At 47.5% G+C, this 23,568-nt stretch overlaps 1 protein-coding gene across 2 annotated transcripts in view; it reads right to left on the minus strand.

Annotated features, from left to right (window-relative positions):
- The window catches only part of Actn (alpha actinin), a 90,643-nt gene that overhangs the window by 2,481 nt on the left and 64,594 nt on the right, over positions 1–23,568 (minus strand). The window contains exons 2-11 of one of the 2 annotated variants that reach the window (XM_077665349.1): positions 16,255–16,576; positions 13,752–13,839; positions 12,385–12,463; positions 12,204–12,285; positions 8,566–8,651; positions 5,660–5,752; positions 3,663–3,970; positions 2,446–2,917; positions 1,297–2,022; positions 604–762 (exon numbers count right to left, since the gene is read on the minus strand). In XM_077665349.1, coding sequence (XP_077521475.1) covers positions 604–762; positions 1,297–2,022; positions 2,446–2,917; positions 3,663–3,970; positions 5,660–5,752; positions 8,566–8,651; positions 12,204–12,285; positions 12,385–12,463; positions 13,752–13,839; positions 16,255–16,576 — 2,415 coding nt within the window. Of the gene's footprint in view, positions 1–603; positions 763–1,296; positions 2,023–2,445; positions 2,918–3,662; positions 3,971–5,659; positions 5,753–8,565; positions 8,652–10,229; positions 10,316–12,203; positions 12,286–12,384; positions 12,464–13,751; positions 13,840–16,254; positions 16,577–23,568 lie in introns of both variants that reach the window. The other variant, XM_077665348.1, reaches the window with a different exon arrangement.

Below are 23,568 nucleotides of genomic sequence, written 5' to 3' on the forward strand. Positions count from 1 at the left end.
TTTAACTATGATGACGATAACAACAGGACGAACAGCACACAAAATTTTACGTGTTTCAATATGTGATGAAATATATTTGCTGCATAAGTTGTTATAATTCATTTTATAACAATTTATATAGATTTATGTGAGAACACAAGAGAAAATATTAGATCACATTTATGAGCTGAATGTCAAAACTAAGACAAGCAGAAAGCTGGTTCAAGACTGAGAGAGAGAGCAACATGACAAGCTACCAAACAATCAAAACATTATCAGTCCCCCATGCAAGACAATGGGAGCCAATTTTATGTGATATGCATATCTGCACGTGATCAAATTATAATGAAGAAATACAGCAAACATTACTAACTGGAAATGCCATTGCACTTTATTAACTTTCTTTAACAACAGGTGCGTCAATTTAATGCCAACTAATTTACACATTTTGGCTGCTCAGCCATGCTTTCAGCGAGTTCAAAGCTGCTCGACTCTTCTAGTCTTACTTTCGTTTGATCGAGACCTTTCGTTAATTCCAATGATGTCGTCACACAAAGAAAATTTCAGATGTAATTTGAACGAAGATCTGTGGGGGCACGAGAAGTGATGGGCACAATGGTTCACCTTGTCGCCAGCCAGAATCCTGAAGGAATCGATGATCTGTTCAGCCGTGTCTCTGTCTGTGCTCTCCCGGGTCATGAAGTCGAGGAAGGCGTCAAAGTGGACGTAGCCCGTGTTGTTCGGGTCCACGATGTTCATGATGCGCCTGAAGTCAGCATCACCCTGGGAACGACAGAGCAAGAAGGGGGAGTTAAAGGGCCACCACGCCGCCAATCACACATGGCTGCAAACTGCAGTTAATGAGCAACTATCTTTAGGGCAAAAGAAGCCAAAAATGGAATGCATAACAGAAAGAGAAGCTTGGACATGCATAATATGACATTCTGTGTCGTTAATGTAATCCCTCATGCCAAAGTCTGCCCCCAGCAATAATGGGAGCCTGATGAAGGGTTAAAAGGAATAGAATTTCAATGTCACCCCATTCCTGATATTGAATCCAGAACAGCAACTAGAGGGTGTGGGCAGCATTTCAAGCTGTTCACGTGCACTTGAACTGCACTATAAATTATTGGCGAATATAAAAAAAAAGCTCTGACGCACTCTCTCATTGAAACTTGAACAGAATCGTGCCTGAAGTGCAAGTGCATCCAAAGTTCTGGTGTGCAAAATACTGTTTTAGCACAGCTTATGACTACTACAAGCGAGCACAAGGAAATGAATCAGCATGGCCAGCACAGAAAGGGAAGGTGGCCATACCTGGCGGTCATTGCGAATGCTGTAGCCGAGGCTGACCAGGCACGACTTGAACTCTTCGGGGGTGAGTCGGCCCGTGCGGTTCTTGTCGAAGTGGTTGAAGGACATGCGGAACTCGTTGAGCTGCTCCTGGGTGATGCCCTTGGAGTCACGCGTCAGGATCTGGTTCTCCACCTCGTTGATGTTGCGGTGGATGGAGGTGAGCAGCTGCTCCCAGCCCACGCGTAGCGTCTCCATCGTGTAGTGGGTGTAGCGGTTCTCGAAGATCATTGCCTCCTGCACCTCCTGGTGAGTGCGCTCCAGCTCCTCCAGGTGAGGCCGGTACTGGGCGGCCGCCTGCTCGTACTGCTGCAACCGCTTGAGCTGCTCCTCCAGGGAGCCCTGCATGCCCATGCCCAGGGCCGCCACCGCGTCCATCTGCCGCTCGATCCAGGGGCCCACCACGTTGGCCTTCTCGGCAAACTTGCGGCGCAGGCGCTCGTTGGACTGCTGCCTCATGAGCTCAGCCTGGAGGACTTGGTCCCTCTTGGGCACCAGCTGCTTCACCTCGGACCACTTGCCAGTGATCACCTGAGAGGTGAGGGTGGTGTAGGGGTTTTCGACGCCACCGGGCACCTGGTACTGGCTGGCAATGGCCTGCACCTCCTGGGCCAGCCCGACGATGGCCTTGTGCTCCTTGTCTGCCTCGCCCAGCGTCTGCTTGAACTGCTCGTGCGCATCCATGAGGCCCTGCGCAGAAACAACAAGAGAAGCAAGTTAGCATGCGGCAGCACTGGCACTGAATTTGCAATTTCAAGATGCCCCAGCCTGATTACTCATCTTTCTGCAACACAGAGCTGTGCCCTTTACAGATATCTTTAATGGCTTCAACAACACCGAAGTGGAGCAGTGTTGTAAAGTCCTGTACTTTTGTTAATTTTGTACCGAGCATGAAGTCTTTCATGTAAGTAGATTCACAAATTCTATACAACTGCAAGAGATGGTCAACAAGAAACACATCCTCAAGTTAAACATCAGTACTTGAAAATAAACCAGACAAAAATAAGGTGCAAAATTATCCATTCAGTGTGGAATCAAGAAGTTGACCAATGGATAAGCACAGATCTATACTCAAGTTGTTCTCCCCGACTTCCCTGCATATGCATTATGCACCTGGATCTCCTCCATGGTGTGGACGATGAACATGTCGACGAGGTCCTCGCGGGCGCCGTCCAGCCAGTTGTTGAAGGGCGCCACACGCTTGGCAAACTCGAGGTGCAGGTGGTCGATCTTCTCGAGCACGCGCTCGGCCTCCTCGAGGGCACTGCGCCGCTTCTGGGTCAGGGTGCCCAGCCGGTCCCACTGGTCGCAGATGCGCTGGCAGCGGGCATTGACCGATGCAGCGTCGTGGTACCCGAGCGCGTTGAGCTCCTGGGCAATGGCAGCGATCTGCTCGACACGGTCCTGGTGGGCGGCCAGGTCACTCTCGAAGGCCTCGTGCTTCTTCTTGAGGGCCTTGACCTCGTTGAGGCGGCACTGGCGGAAGTCCTGGCTTTGCAGCATCTCCTCCTTTCCGCGGGTCCACTCCTCGTGGATGTCCGCCTTGTGCTTGAACTTCTGTGCCAGGTGGTCCAGACGCTCGAGCCTGAAACATGCAAAGACACACGAGGGTTCTCACTCAGGCTGAGGCATTTATTTGCTATACATGCTTGCTAACACTAAGCATGAATATACGAGTAACTAAGCACAAAAAAATAAGGACCAATGCATGAATGCTGAAGGCATGTAGCCAGCTTTGTAAATGATCCATACATCACAGCGTGTACATCACAGATCCATCTCACAGCATGCTTATCTGAGCAGTTTTCAAAACAGTGGCTTAGCTTTGTCTAGCCAGATGCAGAAAAGGAGCTGAAAATTAGGAACATATAGCCACCTTTTGTAAATTTCAAACAGTATCCCTCTCAAGAGGAGTATTCTGGCAAAGTTTATAACACAGCAGCTTAGTCATGGATATAATCACTAAAGGTCACTGGAGGCACATGATGTGTTGCCTACCTCAATACTAAAGAAGTTTTAAATGCACCTTACAAACAGCTAAAAAGCTTTTAGAATTCCAAAAAATTCTGCTCAGTAGCATCGACAAAGTTTGCTACAGAGTAGTGCTGTCATGGAAGCCGTTAGATGGCGCCACAGAAAATGAGCTGTTTGTGGGCTTTACAGTGCAGCAAAAAGTTTGAACTGAGCAAACAGCACAACATATGGAAACATTTGAAGTAATAAACAACCGAAACAAATCAGTAAATAGAGAAAACTGCAAAATCTCTCCAAGTGGCCAGAATCCTATACTGGCATAAAGACATAAATGCATCTGAACCCTGCATGCCCACCGCATCATCTCGGAGAGCAGCCACTCTTCAAAGCCCTTCTCGGCCGTCTCCAGCCCCTTCCAGGCACTGGCAATGTCCGAGACCATCTTGCCCTCCGAGGGCAGGTAAGCGGGCCGGTTGCTCAGCCGCAGCTTGGTCTGCAGCGTGTTGAAGTTGGTCTCCAGCTTGGCCTTCTGCTCCACGCGTGGCGGCTTGTGGACGCGACGGTAGGCACGGAACTCCTCCAGCTTCTTCTGCACACCCGGCAGTGTGTTGTCCGTCGTGCGGTTCTCCAGCCACGGGGTGGTCCGTCGAATCCAGTCCAGAAGCTGCATCATATGAATGCCCGAACAAATTTGATGTGACATGGGCAACACTGGTTTGGCCATGACATAAAGAAAGAAATGTCCTTTGTGGAGGATTAGCATAGTTCTTTTTCGTTGCCTTGGAAGCTTGCAGGTGCAGCGATGCTGCTACAAATACCAAGCAACAAAGACTTATTACTCTGCTTTTCTAGTCACTGTCAAAGCTTGTTAAACAGCTCTATACAATGTTTTCTCTTGATCGAGCTGTCCTCCTGCCTTGGCCTCAAATATTCAGGTTTTGGTGCTCCTTTCTCTTCCCAAATTCGATTTTTGCTAAAGTGCATATCCCGACAGTAAGTATCATAAACTACCTGTTCTGCAAATATCAACGCCTAATTCGTCGTGAAAGTACTTCAAATTAAATATCTAACAAGCCGCAGCAGCCGCTGAGCTGCGAAAAAGCGCCAAAAATACCCCAACTTCGCGCGGACGCTGTTCCTCAGCTAGATAACCAAGCGCCGCCATCTTGCTTATTTTTTTTGCCGCCTTCGACGGCGGCAGCATGGTAGGAGCGTGGCTCGCTTGTGATTTGGGCCCTCAAAGCACCTTTAGAGTTTCCCACATTTGAAATGCGAGGCTGTGATTGGGCGAAGGGCGCGCTCGTCGAGAATGCGGGGGACCGCGCGGCCGCTACTGGCTGCTGCACGTCGTCTGCCCCAGCTGCCCCGGCTCTTCCCTTTTCTAGTCGTTGGCGGTATTTGTGGTTTGTGCGTTCTCTTCATGTTTCGCCATTTTTGTGGTCGCCGTTGTCGCCGTCTTTATGATCTCTCGCCGTGCCATCCGAACAGTTTCCTGCAGACTACTGCGCGGTCAGTCACGATGCGTCCAACAAAGCTAAAGACGCTACACACATTCGGTGCGCAGAAGCGTGCTATGAAGTTTGTTCGGCAAAGCGTCCAGCCAACAAGGACTGTGCCGATGCTTCCAGCCGCGTAGCTTCTGCTACATCGCTACTAGACAGCGATTGTGTCGCCGCTTCCAGCCACGTACCAGCAGCTTCATCGCTGCAAAAATACAATGCTTCGGGCATGCCTTGTGTACCGAACGTATCAACCTCGGCGATTGCAGCCTCCAGCTTCTGTCTCGCATCCACCCTCGCATCGCTCATTCTGGCTGCATCTCGGGAACCACTTATCAGATTTCCATGGGTTTTTTTTATTCCGTACGTGAATGAATTTCTGAGGGCAAGACAAGCCCACTTTTTCAAGTTATTCTTTCTGAAATTTGTCAAAAGCAATTGAAATCTGCCTAATGAAGGTAAGTGACACTAAATTCAGTGCTGTGCTTAACTTTTCCAGAAAGGAAATTTAGAAAAACGGCTCTGTCTTGCCCTGGGGCGCCTATGCAGGAATGACCATAATGAATTTCACAGTGCCAATGCTATTTTCCAATTCTCCAGGCCTGGAATAAGCGGCCTATGTGAACCACTTTGATGTACTCCTGTAACTTGAGAACCAGTGCCCACAGCTCCATGAAACTTGGTAGTTCTTCAAATGATTGTGCTGTGAGCCTACCCTGAAAACACGTTTCAAACACAAGGCAGGCTGCACAAGCCCAATCACCATGAAGCATGTCGAACAGTGGAAGATAATCACTCAAGTACTGCTTTGGCTCAAGGCATGCGACGACATTGTGAACGAAAATGCCACTTACATCGCTGGCCAGGCGCTCATACTCTTCCATGAGGCGCTCGTTCTCCTGGTTCACCTTCAGAACTTTGCAGATGCGGTTGGCGGCAGTTTCAGCCTGGAGACAGAACCCAACATCAATTAGGAAGCTCAACCTAGGGTTGCAGTAGGTGCTCTACATGGATCATCATTCTTGGCTAATCTCACCTAACTGAACCTAACGATTCCACTAATTCAACAAGCATTCATGAATGCTGATGACTGCCTAAGCAGCGAGCTCTAGCTAGCCAAACAGTGAACTAATTATTTGTTCCACAGCTGCAGCAGAGCTAATGACTTCTATGCTACTGGTCTCTGGCATGGTTTGAAATTATCTGGAAACAAAGTTTAACATGCCTAAGAGAAGCAGAACAGCTCTTATTTCATGCTGCAAAGGAAGGACCATCACAGGACAGCTACACTCTCTAGAAAATCATTTATCCCTTCATATTAACAAAAAAAAAAAAACTAATGAAAGAAACAGCCTAAACAGATGGCTTCATTGCAGTCCTTAAGCCAGCACTGACAGAATAACAAGCGAACATGTGTTTATGCATTGCTTAGGATAAAATGTTCAGGATTTAAAGGAGATGAGACATAAAATTTTTCTGAATGTGTTTTTGCTCTAGAATTACATGTACAACATTCGTATGTAAATACGGATCACGAGATGGAATTTGTCAGTGGCTCAATAAATAATTTTTATTCCTCTGTAGTTCCAGTTTCAGTTGCCAGACAATAGTTGCAACGTCATGATCCATTCATGACGTTGCATTTTAATAAATTTGAACTCTTACATTAAAATTGTTGCTGAAGCTAAAACGGCAGCTAATAAACAAAAAGCTATAGGAGTTTTTGTATGCGTCTTGTGACCTGGTGCTCAGTTATGACATGGCAACAGCCTTTTGACTGCTTAAGCCAAAACCGAAACTGCAGTGAAGTATAAATTCAGTTATAAGTTAGGCACTGGGCGTAAGAGGATTTCACATGATGAATCATATTTATTAATATCCGACACATTATTCAAAAGCAAATATACACTACAAAAATTTCGGTGTCTCTACCCCTTTAAGAATAAATTTGTGAATCGTCATAATTTTTATTTAGTCAACTAATTAGTGAACGAATCTTAAAATCAATTCACTTTAAACAAACATAATAGTATAATTACTACTCATTTGATATATCTGATAGACAAATGATCTCCCAATTACCATTTATTTTAAGTTATTGCTTATTCACAACTTTTAATAGAGTTGTTTATTCAATACAATTAATTTTGTAAGCCCTTAAACCATAGCCTGCAATTTGCCTGAATAATGGCGACGCTTCGTGAACGACGATACACTTTACAACATAATGTTGCTCGACAGTCCCTTGCGTTTCACGACAGCAGATCCAGAAGGCCAAACTAAGCCGCTGCATTACACAGACACTGTTGCAGCGCAATAAATATCTTAATGCACTCATGCCAGCATTGAGCAACATGCACAGGAACACAATATAGAATGCCAGGTGCGAAGCAGCAAGCTGGAATAAGTGATGAGTAATCTAGAATATAATAAACTTTGGCTTAGTTGCAGGTCATTAACTGCCTCTACTTTTATTTTTCCCACATTTTTTTTATCCCTCAATGAATGACCACAGTATTTGGTCCATCTTTTCCTGATCTGCATAAAATTATGCCTGCCCTTTCATTTTTTACGATATATGAGCACTATAATAATAATAATAATAATAATAATAATAATAATAATAATAATAATAATAATAATAATAATAATAATATCAGCACCAAGACTGACACTGTCAAACAGCAAAACATCTGTGCTGCCATGCGCTTCCGGTTACTCATCAGCAGGCTGCTGTCATGACCAAATTTGAAAGCAGCATTTATGTTCAGTCCAAATTTCTTATTGGTTTAGGTTTATTAGGTTTAAGGTCCAAAAGCGACTCCAGCAATGAGGGACACCATAGTGAAGGGCGTCGGAAAATTTCAACCACCTGAGGTTCTTTAACATGCACTGACATCACACAGTACACGGGCCTCTAGAATTTCGCCTCCATCGAAATTCGACCACCGTGGCTGGGATCGAAAGCGTGTCTTTCGGGTCAGCAGCCGAGCGCCATAAGCAGCCATCATGGCGGCTCCAACTTTCTTATTGATTTGCTTGCTCGTTTTCTGCACATCTCTACCACTCACCACTGCTCCTGGAGCTATGTTTGTGACCTACAGGTTGCACCACGCTTTTCAAAGATAGCTACGAATGGAGATGCTCGCACAGATTTTGACTGAGGCCGATGAGGTGCAAACTTGAGGACCTGGACAGTCCATACAGACTAGAACTGTACATCAGCAAAACTGAGATAAAGTATGCACTCGTACTCATTTATATTAAACACTTAGTGGGCACAAGACTAAGCTGCACGATGCATCTGAAGGACTGACAGGTGCTCTGCGCTGAAATTAATTCATTTATCTCCATATAACTTTTGATGGACGCAGTGGCTTGAATGCAAGGGATTTTGAGGAACATTTTAACTCGATAGGGGCTGAAAACATGCCACAGCGTAGCTCAAGAAACTTCACGATGACAGTTATGCAAACCACCTAATTAAATGTGACGACAGAACACAGGAGCGGAATGTGTGGATACAATTGAACGCAGTACTGATTACAAACTGAAAGAGTTTGGCGCAATTAAGGTGCTCGCTGAAATGTAGCCAGTTCAACTCGTATTTTGCACAGGGAAGAAAGGCTTCATTTAGGCCTTTCCCCGACACTTTGATGGCTGGTTGTTGCGCCAGATTTCTCAGTTATTGACAGGCATGTGCAAAGCGTAAAACGAACACCCGGGGGTGCCATGTTCACCACCTCTGCTGTGCCATTACCTGCTGTGCTCCGGCAAAGGTGTGGTAGTAGGACGACACGTAGGTCATGATGGCACGCTCGTCAGGCATGGCCGTGCTGTTCATGTCTGCTCTTGCACGCACACACCACACCAGGCAGAGCGGATGCAAAAACGGGCGTTGCAGACGGGCAGGGCGAAGAGAATGAATGGAACCACAGCACACCACGCAATTAGTTTCAGAGGGGGAGCAGGAGAGAGCATGCGCATCAATCAGACTTCTGGTACAAACCCACAGAACAGCAATCGCAGATTACTGGGTATACCGGGCATTACCATGGTCAATACCGAACAAAAAACTGTGAGAAGAACTGCATCAGTGCCAGGTATCACACCATGGAAACTACAATACCTGTGAAGTAATGTGCACCAAAAAGCCCAGGGATAAGTTAATAAGCTGTATGGAAGTAAAACTGACATCCTTATCTTTTGCAGTGGTCAGATCAAATGACATGTACATCGATAAATCACTAGTTCAGTGATAGTTCAGTGCAGTTTTGTGTGTTGTTTTTCCTTTACTGTTCTCATCTGCAAGCGCTGCTTATCCTATGATGTATGAAAACCAGCTAGCCCTACAACTAACCCTTCTCAAATTAAAAAATAGGCTGGCCCCACTGCATTTCGAGGTGATGCTCACAGCATCCCAGAGAATATGAAAAACTGGCAATGCTAGTCTGTTTTACACTGGAACATAATCGATACGCGAGACAATGAAGTCAGCTGATAGCAAAAGCTGAAACTAGCAAACTCAAAGGAACAGGCTGAACGAACAGACAGACCGTAAAGTCTCCTGGATATTGAGAAATACAGACTAGCTCCATGAGTGCCCCGCTTCGCATTACGACAGACAGTGGATGAGCCCAGAGGTCATGAGCAACCGAAAAAATTTGTGCGAGTGAATTACGGATGCCACAAGACATGAGCCTTGCATCATACTCATGTAGATTATGGATCCGAATATTCTGTTCAACTGGATGTGCCAGTAATGTTGTAAAACTGGGGCACAAGTTCATCGAAGTTTACCACAGCCCACTGGCACCATGTTGCTGTCTTTTCTTCGACTTTATGCCAATTTATCTCTGTCTAAAAAAAAAAAAAATTATTTCCAGTCATCAGCAAAAACCCATAAAAAAGAGTAACATTCCCCTATATGTTCTGTGCCCTCAAAGACAGTCGGCTTCTTTCTAAAGAACTCTTGCTGTAACGACACTCAAATAAGTTAAGCATAGGATATTCACAGATGCCGTTCCAGTTTCGACCTCCCCTACCATATAAATGTAGTTCGTCAATGACTAAAGGTAACCGCTTATACCTTGTTCACTGGGGGGAAAAAAGAGTGGTTTTCTTTCTTGAGCTACTGAACCAGAAAGAGCACACTTCACTACTCAGCAAACTGGCTACAACTGAGACAGGGTAGAAATGCACATGGCAGGTGTGAGTTAAGAAACACAGCACACAGGGGGTCAGTTCACTGCAAAAGCACTCCAAGAACACCAGGCACTCTTGAGGATGAAGGAGGGGACCACTTCAGCACAGCATTGCTGCGTGCCAGTTAACCGTTAACAGGGAACGAAGGTCAAGGCAAGTGCCCCGCATTCCACGGGCACACTCTGTGCACATTCCGCACGCTGGTGTTGGTAGTTTTACCTGCTGCGCCCCCTGGAAGGCGTGGTAGTAACATGACACGTACGTCATGACAGCCCTTTCGTCTGGCTTGGCAGTGTACACCATGTCTGGAGGAGGCGGTGTAAGGGATGGACATTGCTCGGTTAGCTCAGCGCACCACTCAGCGCCACAAACTTTTTGGCTGCAATACTGCTGGCAACCTGTCTACGGTCGTGTTCCAACATGCTATCACTTTGAGACAGTCACCACTTTGTAACAATTAATTTTTTTTTCTTGATTTGGTCCGACATGAATCGCAATGGGAGTAAAAGGATGGGGGAGGAAGCGACCAACCATACCTACGTGCGGTCTGGACGCAACGGTGCTACTAGACAACCTTACTGCTTCCACACCTGGTCCGTTTAGGACACAGGGACCGTGCTTCACCAATCTGTCGCACAAACATCGCAATTTCTTTCCTGATCAGATGAAAGTAGTGCCCAAAAAATTGATGGGCGATCATACAATGTGATGCGGCATTTCTGCGCAAGCATTTCCAAGTCAGCTATGGCTGGCTGCATCAGCAGCCAGTGAGAGCAGAATGGGCATGGGGCACCTTTATGCAAATAGATGGCATCATGGGCAAATTTCTGCCATGCCCAGCATGGCGTCATTCCCCATGGCCCACATCACCGGGGGCAGCAGCCAATGGCACAGGACCCAATCAAATGAAAACTTGATGAAACGTTACAAAATGCGGCCCCCGAACTTGAGCACATGTTCCAAGTGCAACATGTAATGGCACCAACGACAAACTGCAGCTCGCAGTGCAGCTCACGCTTGCCAACTGCTGCATTTCAGAGTTGCGCGATACTTCAATCACACACGTGATTATAGTGAGTAAAAATGTCCGTCCTCATTTTAGATGCTCTCTCACAATACAGCTCACTGCAAACCTCATCCTGGCAGCAAAATTAGTAATGCAGTGTTCATCCACTGTTTCGAGACAGGTAATTAAATTACACAGTGTAATTTTCGACACACTGATTAACAGTATCTCTGCCAGGTGCCATGTTCCGCAACAAAGAAAGTCACCAGGGACCATTATATTGCTATGTACGAGCACTAAGCTGCTACAGGACGACGAAGTTACCACCAGTGCTCAGGATGAAACAACAATGCTGTAGTGAGCTCACGTGCGAGGTGATTTGGAGTCTCGGGCCATTGGCTTTAGAATCATTGAGCACATTCTTATGTAAATAGTCCCCCAATAACATATATAGTACCTATACCACTGACACATTACGCAAGCCCGCAAACTTGCACACACATTCCACCCACATCCATGACCAAAATAATGACATTTGTTATCAGTTGCTACAATGCCTCTATAGTGCCCAATGCAATATACAATACAATTTGCTCAAAACACATAATTTTCCTAAGCACTAAAATGCTTCCAAACAACACAGTATCACAACCAAGACCTACTGAACTAGAGACCTGCACACATGGCGGGGTCCTATGGGACTGCGTGCGCCAACTTTCGTTAACTTTTCGGCTGTTGAGGGCGCTCGGTTGACTTGTTCGTCTGTCATGATGATCATCGTCTCCTTTCGACAAATGATTTCTCTCCTCTCACTGCCTCCCTGTGCATTTGTCCTGTCTTATTATTTTGAAACCTAGTAATGAGCGATGCAAATATGACATTTCTTTACATCCTAGCAGTGAATATTGTGTTTGCGCGCATGCATGTGTGAGAGTTTCTGGCATCTTTGCTAGGCAATAGATGAACGATGAATGCTCATAATGTAGACAAATGACAAAACTATTACATCCTTAAGTAAAATAACCGACGCCATCTTGCTCAACAGGTTAATTGTAGCGCACGTCGCCCGTAGCTACCCTTCCCTAGCGGCAAAAGGCATGAACTAGAACATGCGCCAGATGTGCAGGTCTATAGTTCAGTAATTCTTGATCACAACATCGGCATCAAGATACAAGCTGAGCCCTCACCTTCTGCGTCTAACATCCTAGGAATGTTGAGATGCTTCTCAGCAACGTCAAAGGCCAGGTTGAGGTTGTCCAATGGGTTCTCCTGCGCAGGTAACAAGGATACCGATCGGTTACAAATCGAGGATGCCTCCAGGAAATGGGGTCAGGCCAAAGCACAACCAGCTGCAAGGGGTGAACGCACCTTCTTCAGCTTTCCGTAGTCAAGGAGATCGGGCCGGTGTCTGTGGATAAGGGCGCAGAAGGCCAAACCATCCTTCCAGCTGTAAGAGGGGAGAAGGGGGCATTCACTTAGTGCAATGTCTACGCTTGTCATTCACAAGTTACAAGCATGATGAGGCAGGCCGAACATCTGGGCTGTCCAACATATCTCTCTCACTTCATCATCGTCATCATAACCACCACCACCACCAGCATGATTTCAAGTGAAATCTACTGGCAAACAAAGACCCTTTCCAGTGAACTACAGTCACACCTGTCTTGCACTAGCTGAGGCCACCCTATTATGTCAGCAAATCTGCCAACCTTGTCACTCCACCTGAAGCCTCTGCCACCCTCAAACTACCGTAATCTCTGATATACAAGCTGCACCCGGTACATGGCCTGCAGAAGCCAGGTGTGCAACCCTCGAATCAAACAGCATGTGCATCATCATCGTCAGCAGCAGCCTGACTATGCCCACTGCAAGACAAAGGCCTCTCCCATACCTCTCCATGTGCATTATGCATGCAAGCATAAGTATCACAAAAGCTCGCAATTGAATGAGCACTGAGAATTATATTGCACAGGAGGCAATATTTATATTAAAAAATGCTGCATAGTCTGCACCTATAGAGAGTCCGCAAAGTGTAAAATTTTAACTTTTGAACATGTATATCCTATGAACTGTATAATGGAAATTACGACACATTTCGCTTCCCTTCATTTACCACCCTACCACTCTGAGAGGCCACTGGTTGTCTGCTATGCCAACCATAAGTCTTGCCTAAATCTATTTCTTCCTTTTCATTCAGCTAATATATCATCTATCATCAACAAGCCTTTGCCCTGTAATCCAGACTATGGTCTCTCTGTCTCTCAAGTGTTAATTCCCTTCTCAAAGTGTCTCTCGAAAGTAACAGCTGTCAAGTGCCGAATCAATAAAGGGTAACCATTTCTACTTGTGACAAACTTGATTCTCAAACCAAACATTCTGTGCATCATGCTTGCATGAGCTTATAAGACTTCAAAGGCACCAAAATCTTTCCACTTAATTGTCATAGCCCTTCGGGCACTGCCACATGTTATGAAAATTTTCACAACATATACAACTAGGTAACTAACAACAAAAAAGACAATTAGGGGAATGAATAAAAAGCAAACTGCCAAATCTTTATCCACAGGAAGAGACATGCTGCTTGATCCTGCATCACGTTCCTTAACGATTGTGGTGGTTGCAGTGTTCCTATGACTGTGTTGCAAGCACAACCAAATAACAAAAACAATTTTTTTTCAATTTAAGCAATAAACAGTATCAGGAAGCCCGGTGGAAACAAGACGGTGCCTCTTTACCTGAGGTGGAAGTTCTGGACGTTGACGTTCTTGTAGGGAGCTGTCTTTCTCTGGCACCACAGCAGCAGACCTTCTTTGGCAGTCATCTCTGCAGGTGAGGGAGAAGAGAGGAGAATGAAAACACATAAGCACACTACTCCGACAATGCACACAGTTATTTAAGAAAAGAAATAAAAACTCCACAGGTGTGATGTCGAGTTCTGAACACAGGTCAACTGAGACTTGAGTGATAGGACATCTACAGCAGGATATCCACTGGGTAGCAAGGCCTATTAGAGAAAATAATGATTTGTCTCCAAGGTTTGCAAGACCCTTAATGAGACACTAAGGGGAAATATAGATGGAAACAAGAAGCTACGCTAGACTGACTGATTACCCTTCGGGAACACTAAAAGGCTACTTCTGCAATAAAGGCCACTCCGTTGCTCAAAAAAATCACAAATGAAGACTTATTTTTCCGTTTACACCTGCAGCCAACGCGGGTGGTGCTACGTCATTTCTGTGGCGAGTAAAATTCCGAGCACTCGGCGAATAAGCGGAAACGAACGAAATCGAAACCACATTGGCCCGCCGATCAGACGGCCCTTTGTTTCAATATTCGTCAACAGATGGCGCCACCATTCATCACGCTTTGAGATGTGGCGGCCTTGCCACTCGGAAAGAGCGCGAGTAATCCCGAAGGTTCGCTCCTCGCTTGCCCTGCTAACTAACGTTGCTGCACACGACCGCTTCACGCAGACCGATTGGCCACGGCATGCGAAGCGATCGTCGCATTCTTTTTATTTCGACGGCGCGTGCCCGTCGAAACAGTGTTGTGCGTAAAAGCGAAGGGCCAATCTTGGCCGGCGAAGAATTCACTTGACATGGCGCAGTTAGCGCAACCAAATTTTCTGGCTTATCGGTAAAAATTTGCAATTTTGGCGCACCGGTCTCTCAATTTAGATGGACATAGTGCTCATTTAACAAGCAAAATATGCCATGAATTTGCCATAAAAGTATGCCATAACATAGTCCACAAACGTGAGAGGCTGGACAAGACAAAAGACGACACTGCATGCTACGAGCACTACCACTAAAAAGTAATGACACCATTTTCGCGCAACTTATTTTTCTTAAATTAAAACAACTGGCCTAACAGCACGCCTTGCTTGTCTTGCAACATATTTCTGTTCACACCATCTTCACGACCGAACAGTACCTGGTGGACACACAGCAGGAACGAAAATGAAACGAAACGAAAAAAAAGGAGGCTTTCTTAAAGCAATTTCCCATTGCTTATAGTTGCGCTCATGTAACTTCCAACCATTTCCTATCTAAGTAGCAATGCAATGACAAAACAATGCGGTGGCACGCGAATCAATGCAAGAGGCTCCACAGACTCTGGCACAAGCGTTGCGCACCGTTACCGGCAGATGGCAGCAAAAAAGAACATGCGACACAAGTTTACAAGTTTAGGACTGAAAACATATTTAAAGAAAATGGCGAACTTTTAAGAGAAATTTACAACACAGTTCAACAAAAATCAAGAAAAAAAGCCAAGCATGGTGGCAACTGCCACCACCCTTTTTCAAAGGTGACGCTCGTATCTTCTATCCAGCCATCCATCCATCTGTGGGGGATGCACTTCCCGCAGGTCGCACAAGCAGAAAAACATCTTAGTTGTGAGCAGTGCTGTGCTATCTGAAACCGGGGCCACATATTGTGATGATGACATGCATGAGAGGTACTGTCTCCGTGTTCACACTCCCCTTGGCTACTCTCATAGTTCTTCAGCCAACCCTAGGGTCTACAGCGATAGAACCGAGCGGTGTTTTGGCGCATAGCCAGATAGCGCACAAATACGCTCTCCTGCACTATAAACACAAAATGAGTAAAAAAGGGAGTAAGCTCTCCTCTAGCCCACTCCCTTTTACGGGGCAGGATATACGCTGCCGAATCCCTGGAGTAGATTTCCACCTCTAAAAATACGGAATACTTACGGTTCGCAATGGAAACACATTCCCTCTTCAAAACGTGTCAAATTCTCGCAGCTAGAAAGAATGTTAACCGAGGTTTCAACCTCCTATACTTGCTAACCTCAAGAACTCCGGTGTCGCGTTTAAAAGCTTCTTCCCATTGCTGACTGCATCAAGTTATCATGCTTTGCGAGGGGAATATTCCTCTGTCGCCAAGAGTAAGCATTCTATGCATTCGGTGACCAAATCTGCTCCGCGGAACTTGAAGAGCACACCACCTAAGCAGAAAGGAGTAAAAAGAGAGAGTAAACTGTCCTCTAGCACACACCCTTTTAAAGGGGGAGTGTGCTAAATGACAGTTTACTCCCACTTAGGCATATTAATGTTCAGAGTGCACCCTGCCCCGTAAAGGGAGAGCGCTAGAGGAACTCCCTTTTTACTCCCAAACGGGCGCGTTCATGTTCAGAGCGTGCGCGCCTGCGTCCCCGTCCGAAACATGGCCGGAACTGGGGCACATGATACGCAGCAGTGCTCGACGAGTACGTCACCTTCGACGGAGATGTCCTGGATGGCGAACCGGAGGATGATGGTCCAGATGAGGCCCAGCGTCATCTTGACGTTCCCGTCGACGATCTCCTCGGCGCCGATGGAGACCAGCTTGACGCCCTTGGAGGCGATGAAGTCCAGCGCCTTGTTCACGTTGGCGATCTTGTGGAAGCGCATCTTGCCCCGGTCGGGCTTGGGCAGCGTCTCGCCCGAGATCACCTCCAGCAGCAGCATCAGCTTGAGCCCGTTGCGGAAGTCCTCCTCGATGTTGTCGATCTGCGTGCCCGCCTTGCGAAGGTGCGAGTTGCACCACGCCGTGAACGTCTGCACGAAACGGCGGCGGTGGAGAGAGACCTCAGACTGACGCACGGGCCCCGCAATTACACACGACGCCAAATATGCGCAATTTCAACCCCCCGTAAAAATAAAAAAAAAAAAACAGAGCTCTTCCCATAATCTTTCCTTCGTAGCACCACTAATGTGTGTACTTGCTCGTTCTGTAAACGCGCAGGTAAAGCTGTGCAAATATAACAACTAAGGTGCTTTGGCGTGCACGGCAGTTCGCAATCGACATACTGAAGGACAGCTAAAGAGCGACAAGCCGTCTCTTTGCAGCGTTAATAAAATAAAGCTAAACTGAATTCAACAAAAAAAGTTGGCAACTATATCAAACAAAAATCATGCACTGCAGCACGTCCGCTATAACACGATACAGAGAATGGACCTCTACAGCGTGAACGGCAATTCTTCAACGGAAAGGCCGCATTTAAGCTGTAGGTGCAAATGTATACGTTTTGCCGCACAAACCGGGCTATTTACGCGATGCCCACACACACACACAACGCTTCGTACACAGTATTTATCTGCGCAGTGGTCCTGGCAGTACTCATTCAAACTGTGCCTGGACACTAGCGTGCGAGCGCGTTTAGTTTCTCTACATTTGTAAACGGTACAAACAGCTTTTCCCTGTCCTTTCTCGCTATCGTTCCCCTCGCTGTCATCTCCGTTTTATTTCCGTCGGCCGCAGCTCGGCTGCTTAAGATATTAGATAGCAATTGTCGCGGCCGGCAACATATTTTCCTTCCGTTTCATTTATTTTTGTTTTGTAACAAAGCACTAAGAAGAAGAGACGCCCAGACGCCTTGCAGTTAGCGGGACAGTTTTTCGTCAAGAACAGCGCGCCAGGCGATCGCTCAGGAGCCGAGGACAGCCGTGACAGCGGACATGAGTGATGCACCGATTCACGGCCTGCGGTCTTGCAATACCCACACTGCTATAGTACACAGCTGGCCACAAACTGTAGGGGCAGGGCTTTGCGGCGTATTCTTAGAGTACGCCATTGGGCATCTCATTCAGTTTTGCCTCTCGACTCACTCGACTAAAACCGCAGAATGAAAGCTTAGTCGAGCTCTTCGAAACAAGCAGCGCAAAGACGCGCACATAAGGGACACACACCGCGCAGAAGTGCGTGCCTCTGCGTGTGCCGTCCAGCGCTACAGTGGCACGGCGTCAAAACCAACGAGCCCGAATGTCCACATCTAAGTCTATAGCTCAATGCGCCACCGATGTTCGCAAAAATGGCGGAAGGAAACAACGAACAAGAAAGTGTCGAAGAAATAAGAAAGAAAAAAATCAGAGGGGGGCCGGGAGTGACGCCCCTTTCCCTCCACAGCCAACGAGAATGATCCGGTCTGGTGATGTCACTACCCTCCAGCCAATGGGAATGATCCGGTGTGTTGACGTCACTTTCCCTCCAGCCAATGAGAATGTTCCGGTCTGGTATGCCATCACTTCCGTCCAGCCACTCAGCGAATTTAGCTTCCGACGAGACGTCTTCCCGATGAGGCTTCTATAATGTCATCGCATCAATAAAGATCCCGGCAATGAGCACACTGGCAAACGAGTGGAACGCAAGTCAATACGTACTAACAGACGAGATACTTGGAGGCAGACGAAGACCACAGCACCGTTCGTAGCAGGTCAAGGCCAGAGTTCGTGACCCGATGCGCCGATGTGTATATACCCATGGACTCGGCGTGAACCAAGCGAGAACCCTCGCATGGAAAGAAATAAAACCATTCTGCTCGCTGATCGCAAAGAAACACGAAAAAGTGCGCGCTGGGGTTTCGGACAAGTATTCGCACGTCCTATGCCGCGATAGTGTCAGTATACGTCTGTGGTGTAACAACGGCGTCTGTGCCTTTAGCACACTGCATTGTTAACAGAATGGAGAAAAAGAGCGGTGCTAAGTAAACGATGTCAACCAATCAATCAGAGCACCGGCTCCAGATATGATTATCAGCAGAGCAGCCAGGTTAATCCCTGCTGGACTAACAGTGTCTCCCACTAACTTCAGTTATCATGCATGTCCTATATAGGGCGGTCTGAGCCAAGGCCAGCGTGTCACTTACTAATCACGTACCCCCTCCCCCATATTTCGCAGATATTCACGAGTACATTCCCTTTTCCATGAGAGTCAGTCCACCTTTCGATTTCGGCAGGCATTTTAAGCCTCGCGTAGTTTTTTCCCTTTCACCGTGATTATTGCCTCGAGGCGTAGAAGGGACGAGCTGGGATGATTGCGTGGACGGTAAAAGGTTCGCGGAGCGAATAATGAGCCGATGACGCGGCCTACCCCAGGGCCCAAGCAGCATAGGAAGCTGCACTCTCTCCACGGCCACAGACACCGCACCCTCTCCGTCTCGCAACATTACCCGCGTCGGTTTCCGATGGCAGACACCTACAACATACACGAGTAAGAAAATCAACAAAAACAGCAAAAATCTGGCGCCTTCACAGACAGCAGTGATTTTTTTTTTTTTGTTCCCCCCTCTCTCTCTCCGGGCACCAGCAAAGGCAGGCCAGTGCTCGCACGCGTTCTTCGAGCGCTCGTCAGCAGCAGAGCAGAGACTGAGCAGCCCGTCCTGGCCCCAAACGGCCCCGGGGACACGAAAATTCCGGGCCGGAATTCCCTGCCAAGAAGAAGGTCGAGGTGAAGGAGGAATGGGGGGTGGCGTCGTCACCGCGCCGGTGCCAGTTGATCGCCGACCGCGGCGCGTGTTGACGGAATACTATTCCTGGGGGCGCCGCGGCCCCCAGGGCGGCTTCTTCCCGCCCCAGCGAAAACGGGCCACCGGCGCTACGACTGCTGATGCGGCGCGACACGTTTAAGCATTACACCGCCCAGCTATGGGCCTTTCCCTACAGTGTGCACGCGCATGTCGAAACACCTGCACCCTGGACTGCCGCGAATAAGTGCGCAAAGGTCTGGCGCGTCAAGTTCAACCGTGACGCCGCAGTCCAGCGAGGAACATGCGACGCACAGCGAGAGCTTATCGGACAGGTGTACTATATGCCAAGGGTTATACCACTGCTCCATCACGCATGTCCAAGTTGATTCCGTTCGCCGCTAGGGTAAGCACACTATGGGCAGCTTGGCGCTAATGCATGCTTGTTGAGCCAGATGGCCTCTGCTGGCAATATATAGTTCAAAGAAGACACTTTATTATCTACCGACTTATTATTCACCCATCCAAGTTGGTGTGCATTACCCTGCCAGCGTTGTTGTTGTTGTCTCAAATACGATGGCACATACCCACGGTGGGGGATTGGCCAGCGTTAGTACTGTTCTCGCAGTCTTTTTTTTTTTTCTCCGGTGATAGAGTGAGAAAAGTTGCCATTAGAGCCGTTTTCATTATTGATTATGTTAGAGCAGAAACAGACAAAGCATGCGTGCTAAAACGGTACGCAGAAGATAGCAGCCGATGATGATGGTGATGATGACGGTGATGAATGGCAGACTGACAGAGAAATTGAGGGCCCTTCACGGCTAAAAAGCTGACTAACGATGGCGCACGCGGTCTATAAGACCCTGTCATCTGAGCAGGTCTGAAGTTCAGTAAGCCTTGATGTACACCGCGCATGGGCACCAAGTTCCTGGCATTAATAGTTGCGAAAGTTCCCCGTAGCCCTTAAATGCATAATTTCAAGTGGCAGGACAGTCGTCTAGCCTCCACGTTTTGCACCAGTCAGAGTACCCGACGTTGAAACACGGGACTCACGACGATGGTATACACCAACGGCCTCTGCGAATACTCCGTAGAACCTCTTCACAGTATCACTGTGCAGTTATCAAAACGTAACAGTAATAACTCAAAGTGCATAACCACACAGCGCCAATGTGAATACAAACAAAAACGTTTTACAATAAACGGGGTCAAGTTCTGAAACGACGTGAGTAGTAGTCACCCAATGACGGATGCAGCCGCTTGACAGAAGCGGTGACTCATCGCTGCCCGTCAAGCAGACGACAACCGAAGAAACGAAGGCAGACGACGAGGAAAAGGACACGACATACACACACAGAAAGTAAACGAAATGCGGAACGCGCAGACGACACACACGCAGGGAGTTTGCAAGCACGCGGGCAATCTGACCCAGAACAAGGAGCGAAAAATAGATGCGCTAGAATCAGTTGCCCTAGCTGCTTATCCTCCATTTTTCTTCCTATCTTTTTTTTTTTTCCACTGCTTAGTCGTCACACGGTCGACACAGGAGATGCAGCAACGGCTGACGAGTATCTGAGCCGTCCTATCGGCGCAAGAAGAAGGAAACTGCACAGGCAAGGATATATGCAAGGCTGAGCGCGAGATGCGAAACCGTAGATGCGAAAATGAGAGGTGAAACCGTATACGCGTCGTATCGGTAAACTTTTTTTCTTTTTTTCACATTGTAGACGAACACGACGAAAACGCGAAAAGCATGCAACCGCTTTGCTAATACGCGACACACGCCAGACGCGGCGTGTGTCGGCTTCCAGAAAAAATAAAGATCATCAGACGCCGATTTAAAAGATATTTTTTTTATGCATCGAAGAATATAAGCCGCATGAGATGCACTGGCCTCAAAGACGGTGATAAGAATTGAGTATACATGTAGAGCATTTAGGTTAGCGTGACGTTCAAGACATCAGTAGTTTTGCAGCATTTGTGCGAAGTGCTACGTTATGCATTGGACTCTGGTTAACTGGAACTCGCTTAATTCGAACCGAAGCTTTAGAACTGCGTCAACATCAAAACCCCCCCCCCCATTCGAGTTCGAATTATCGATGCTCGACTGTATTTATCTGCCACCTCCGCTAACAATTTACGCGTTTTAAAAGTCAACCCGGTGTAGGATAAAAATCTTTCTGGTACTGGCACGACGCTCTGCATCAAGCTATATGAGACGCGTGCCGCGGTAACACAGTACAGCACAGCACGACACATCGGACGCTGAACTTCAGCGCCGGTGGAAACGCGAAGTCGAGAGATGCCACAATTTTTTTTTTTTTAGTCGGACCCAAGGGTATGAAAAGTTTTTCAATCGGAACTGCCCTCGACTGCGTCTGCATAGCGGCTATTCAGCACGGCCAAGGACAATTAAGCTTTCTTGGATGCGGGGGAAAAAAAATTTTGACGCCCACTTTGAAGCTCAGCTGCCCTCGCGTTACAAAAAAAAATTAAGAAATTTGAACTGCTTGTTGGAGCTGTGACCAGTGTACTTCATGTGAAAAAGTAATTAGAGGTAATTGTAACATAACACTACTTTTCATGGTCAGTAACTCGTTGGTTTCGGCTTTAAGGGGCTTAACGTCCCAATGCAACTCATCAGGCTACAGGGACGCCGTAGTGGAGGACTCCGGAAATTTCTACCACATGGGTTTCTTTAACGTGCACTGCCATCGCACAGTATACACGGGAGCAGTAACTGGTAATGTAATTTATAACATTCGTGCAGCTGCCGGAAAGTAATTAGTAAATAATCAGTAATTATATTTAATAACTTTCACAAAGTAATTTAGCCATGTTTGACAACGCCCCATCGCGGAGAGAACGCGTAATAAGAAATTCACATCGGCGAAGCCGCGAGCACGTACCTACCTAGTCAAACCAGGCTGACTACACCGGCCAACTATTCGCACGAAGCAACCGCAAACCCGTCGTCGGGGGCGTCCGCGACTGCAGGAGAAATTCCCGAAACAAACAAACACCGTCCCACCACAATCCTCTCGAAGCAGCGTCGTTGCTTAAAACAGTCACGCTTCCGCAGCCTTTGCTCGGCCAGAGAGTTCGCAACGCAACCGGAAACCATAAGGAGAAGTCTCGGAATGCAGCGCCCGAGGCCAACCACTGGCGGCCAAGGTCGGATATTTAATCGCGGTCTACAAAACGAAAGCCCATGCACACGCACACACAACAGAGGAACGGAACGGATTGTATGCATTATACACCACCGACCACAAGTGGCCGCCGAAGAGGCCAACACTGCTCCGATGCAACTGTTTTCTGAAAGAATGTTGATGCGCCTGACCCAACAGTGATGTGCACAGTGTTAGTTCACGGTGCGCCTACTGATAAACAGGTCGTAAGAGGCCACTGACGTCACGGAGCACCACGTGAGAGTCGCCGTACTGGAGGGCTTCTCCGGACTGAATTCGACCACCTGCGAGTTAACTGAACAGTCACTGCAGTCGCAAAGAATACGGGCGGGTTTCAAGGGCCCCTAGCTATAAGGCCATCGCGTATAAAGATGCGGCCTCCGCGGCCGGGATTTCAGACTCCGCGACCTTCACAGCTCAGCAGTGACAACAACCGAGCCACCGCGGTGGGTAAGCACTTACCTATGATCGTATAGAAAGAGTACCAAGGAGAATCATCTGCACAGCGGGGCAAAGCTTCTCTCAATGTACAGCAGCCATCGCTGCACGGTGCACGTTAACTTAATTCATCGCCGAACTCGTATACGCACAAATACTACGGCCGTATCATGGGGCGCAGTCGGCGGCAAAAGTCTCTGCACCAGGCGTACCACAAACGATGCCGGTACCTTTACTACTAGCTGGCGGCTGTAGACCACACTTTTGGAGGTGGAAGTCAAAATTTTGTTCTTTCACCTCCGGAAGTGTGGTCTCCAGCCGGCAGTTTAATAGCAGAGCTATGGGCTTCGGTTACAGAACGCGCGGTCCAGAGACTTTTGTCCCCGACTGCACAATAGAAAGGAACGCTGCTTCAGATTTATTTCTACCACGTCCGCAATAGCAGAGTATAAACGAGCATATCTCTTGTTTGTTTGTTTTTTATTTGGCCTCCAGTGATTCGCGATGCAACTCCACGGCCGGGAAATGAGCCCATCGCCTGCGGGTGCGCCGCACCGAAACGCCACAGCCACTCCATGAACCACCGCGGCTGGTGGCGCAAAACACGGCGCCCTTTACCGGCCGACGCACCTCGATTGCCTCTCGACTCTCAAACGGCTTTTGCACGCGATAACAAAAA

The sequence above is a fragment of the Amblyomma americanum genome, chromosome 5 (genome assembly GCF_052857255.1).
Source record: "Amblyomma americanum isolate KBUSLIRL-KWMA chromosome 5, ASM5285725v1, whole genome shotgun sequence".
In the NCBI taxonomy this organism is placed as follows: Eukaryota; Metazoa; Arthropoda; class Arachnida; order Ixodida; family Ixodidae; genus Amblyomma; species Amblyomma americanum.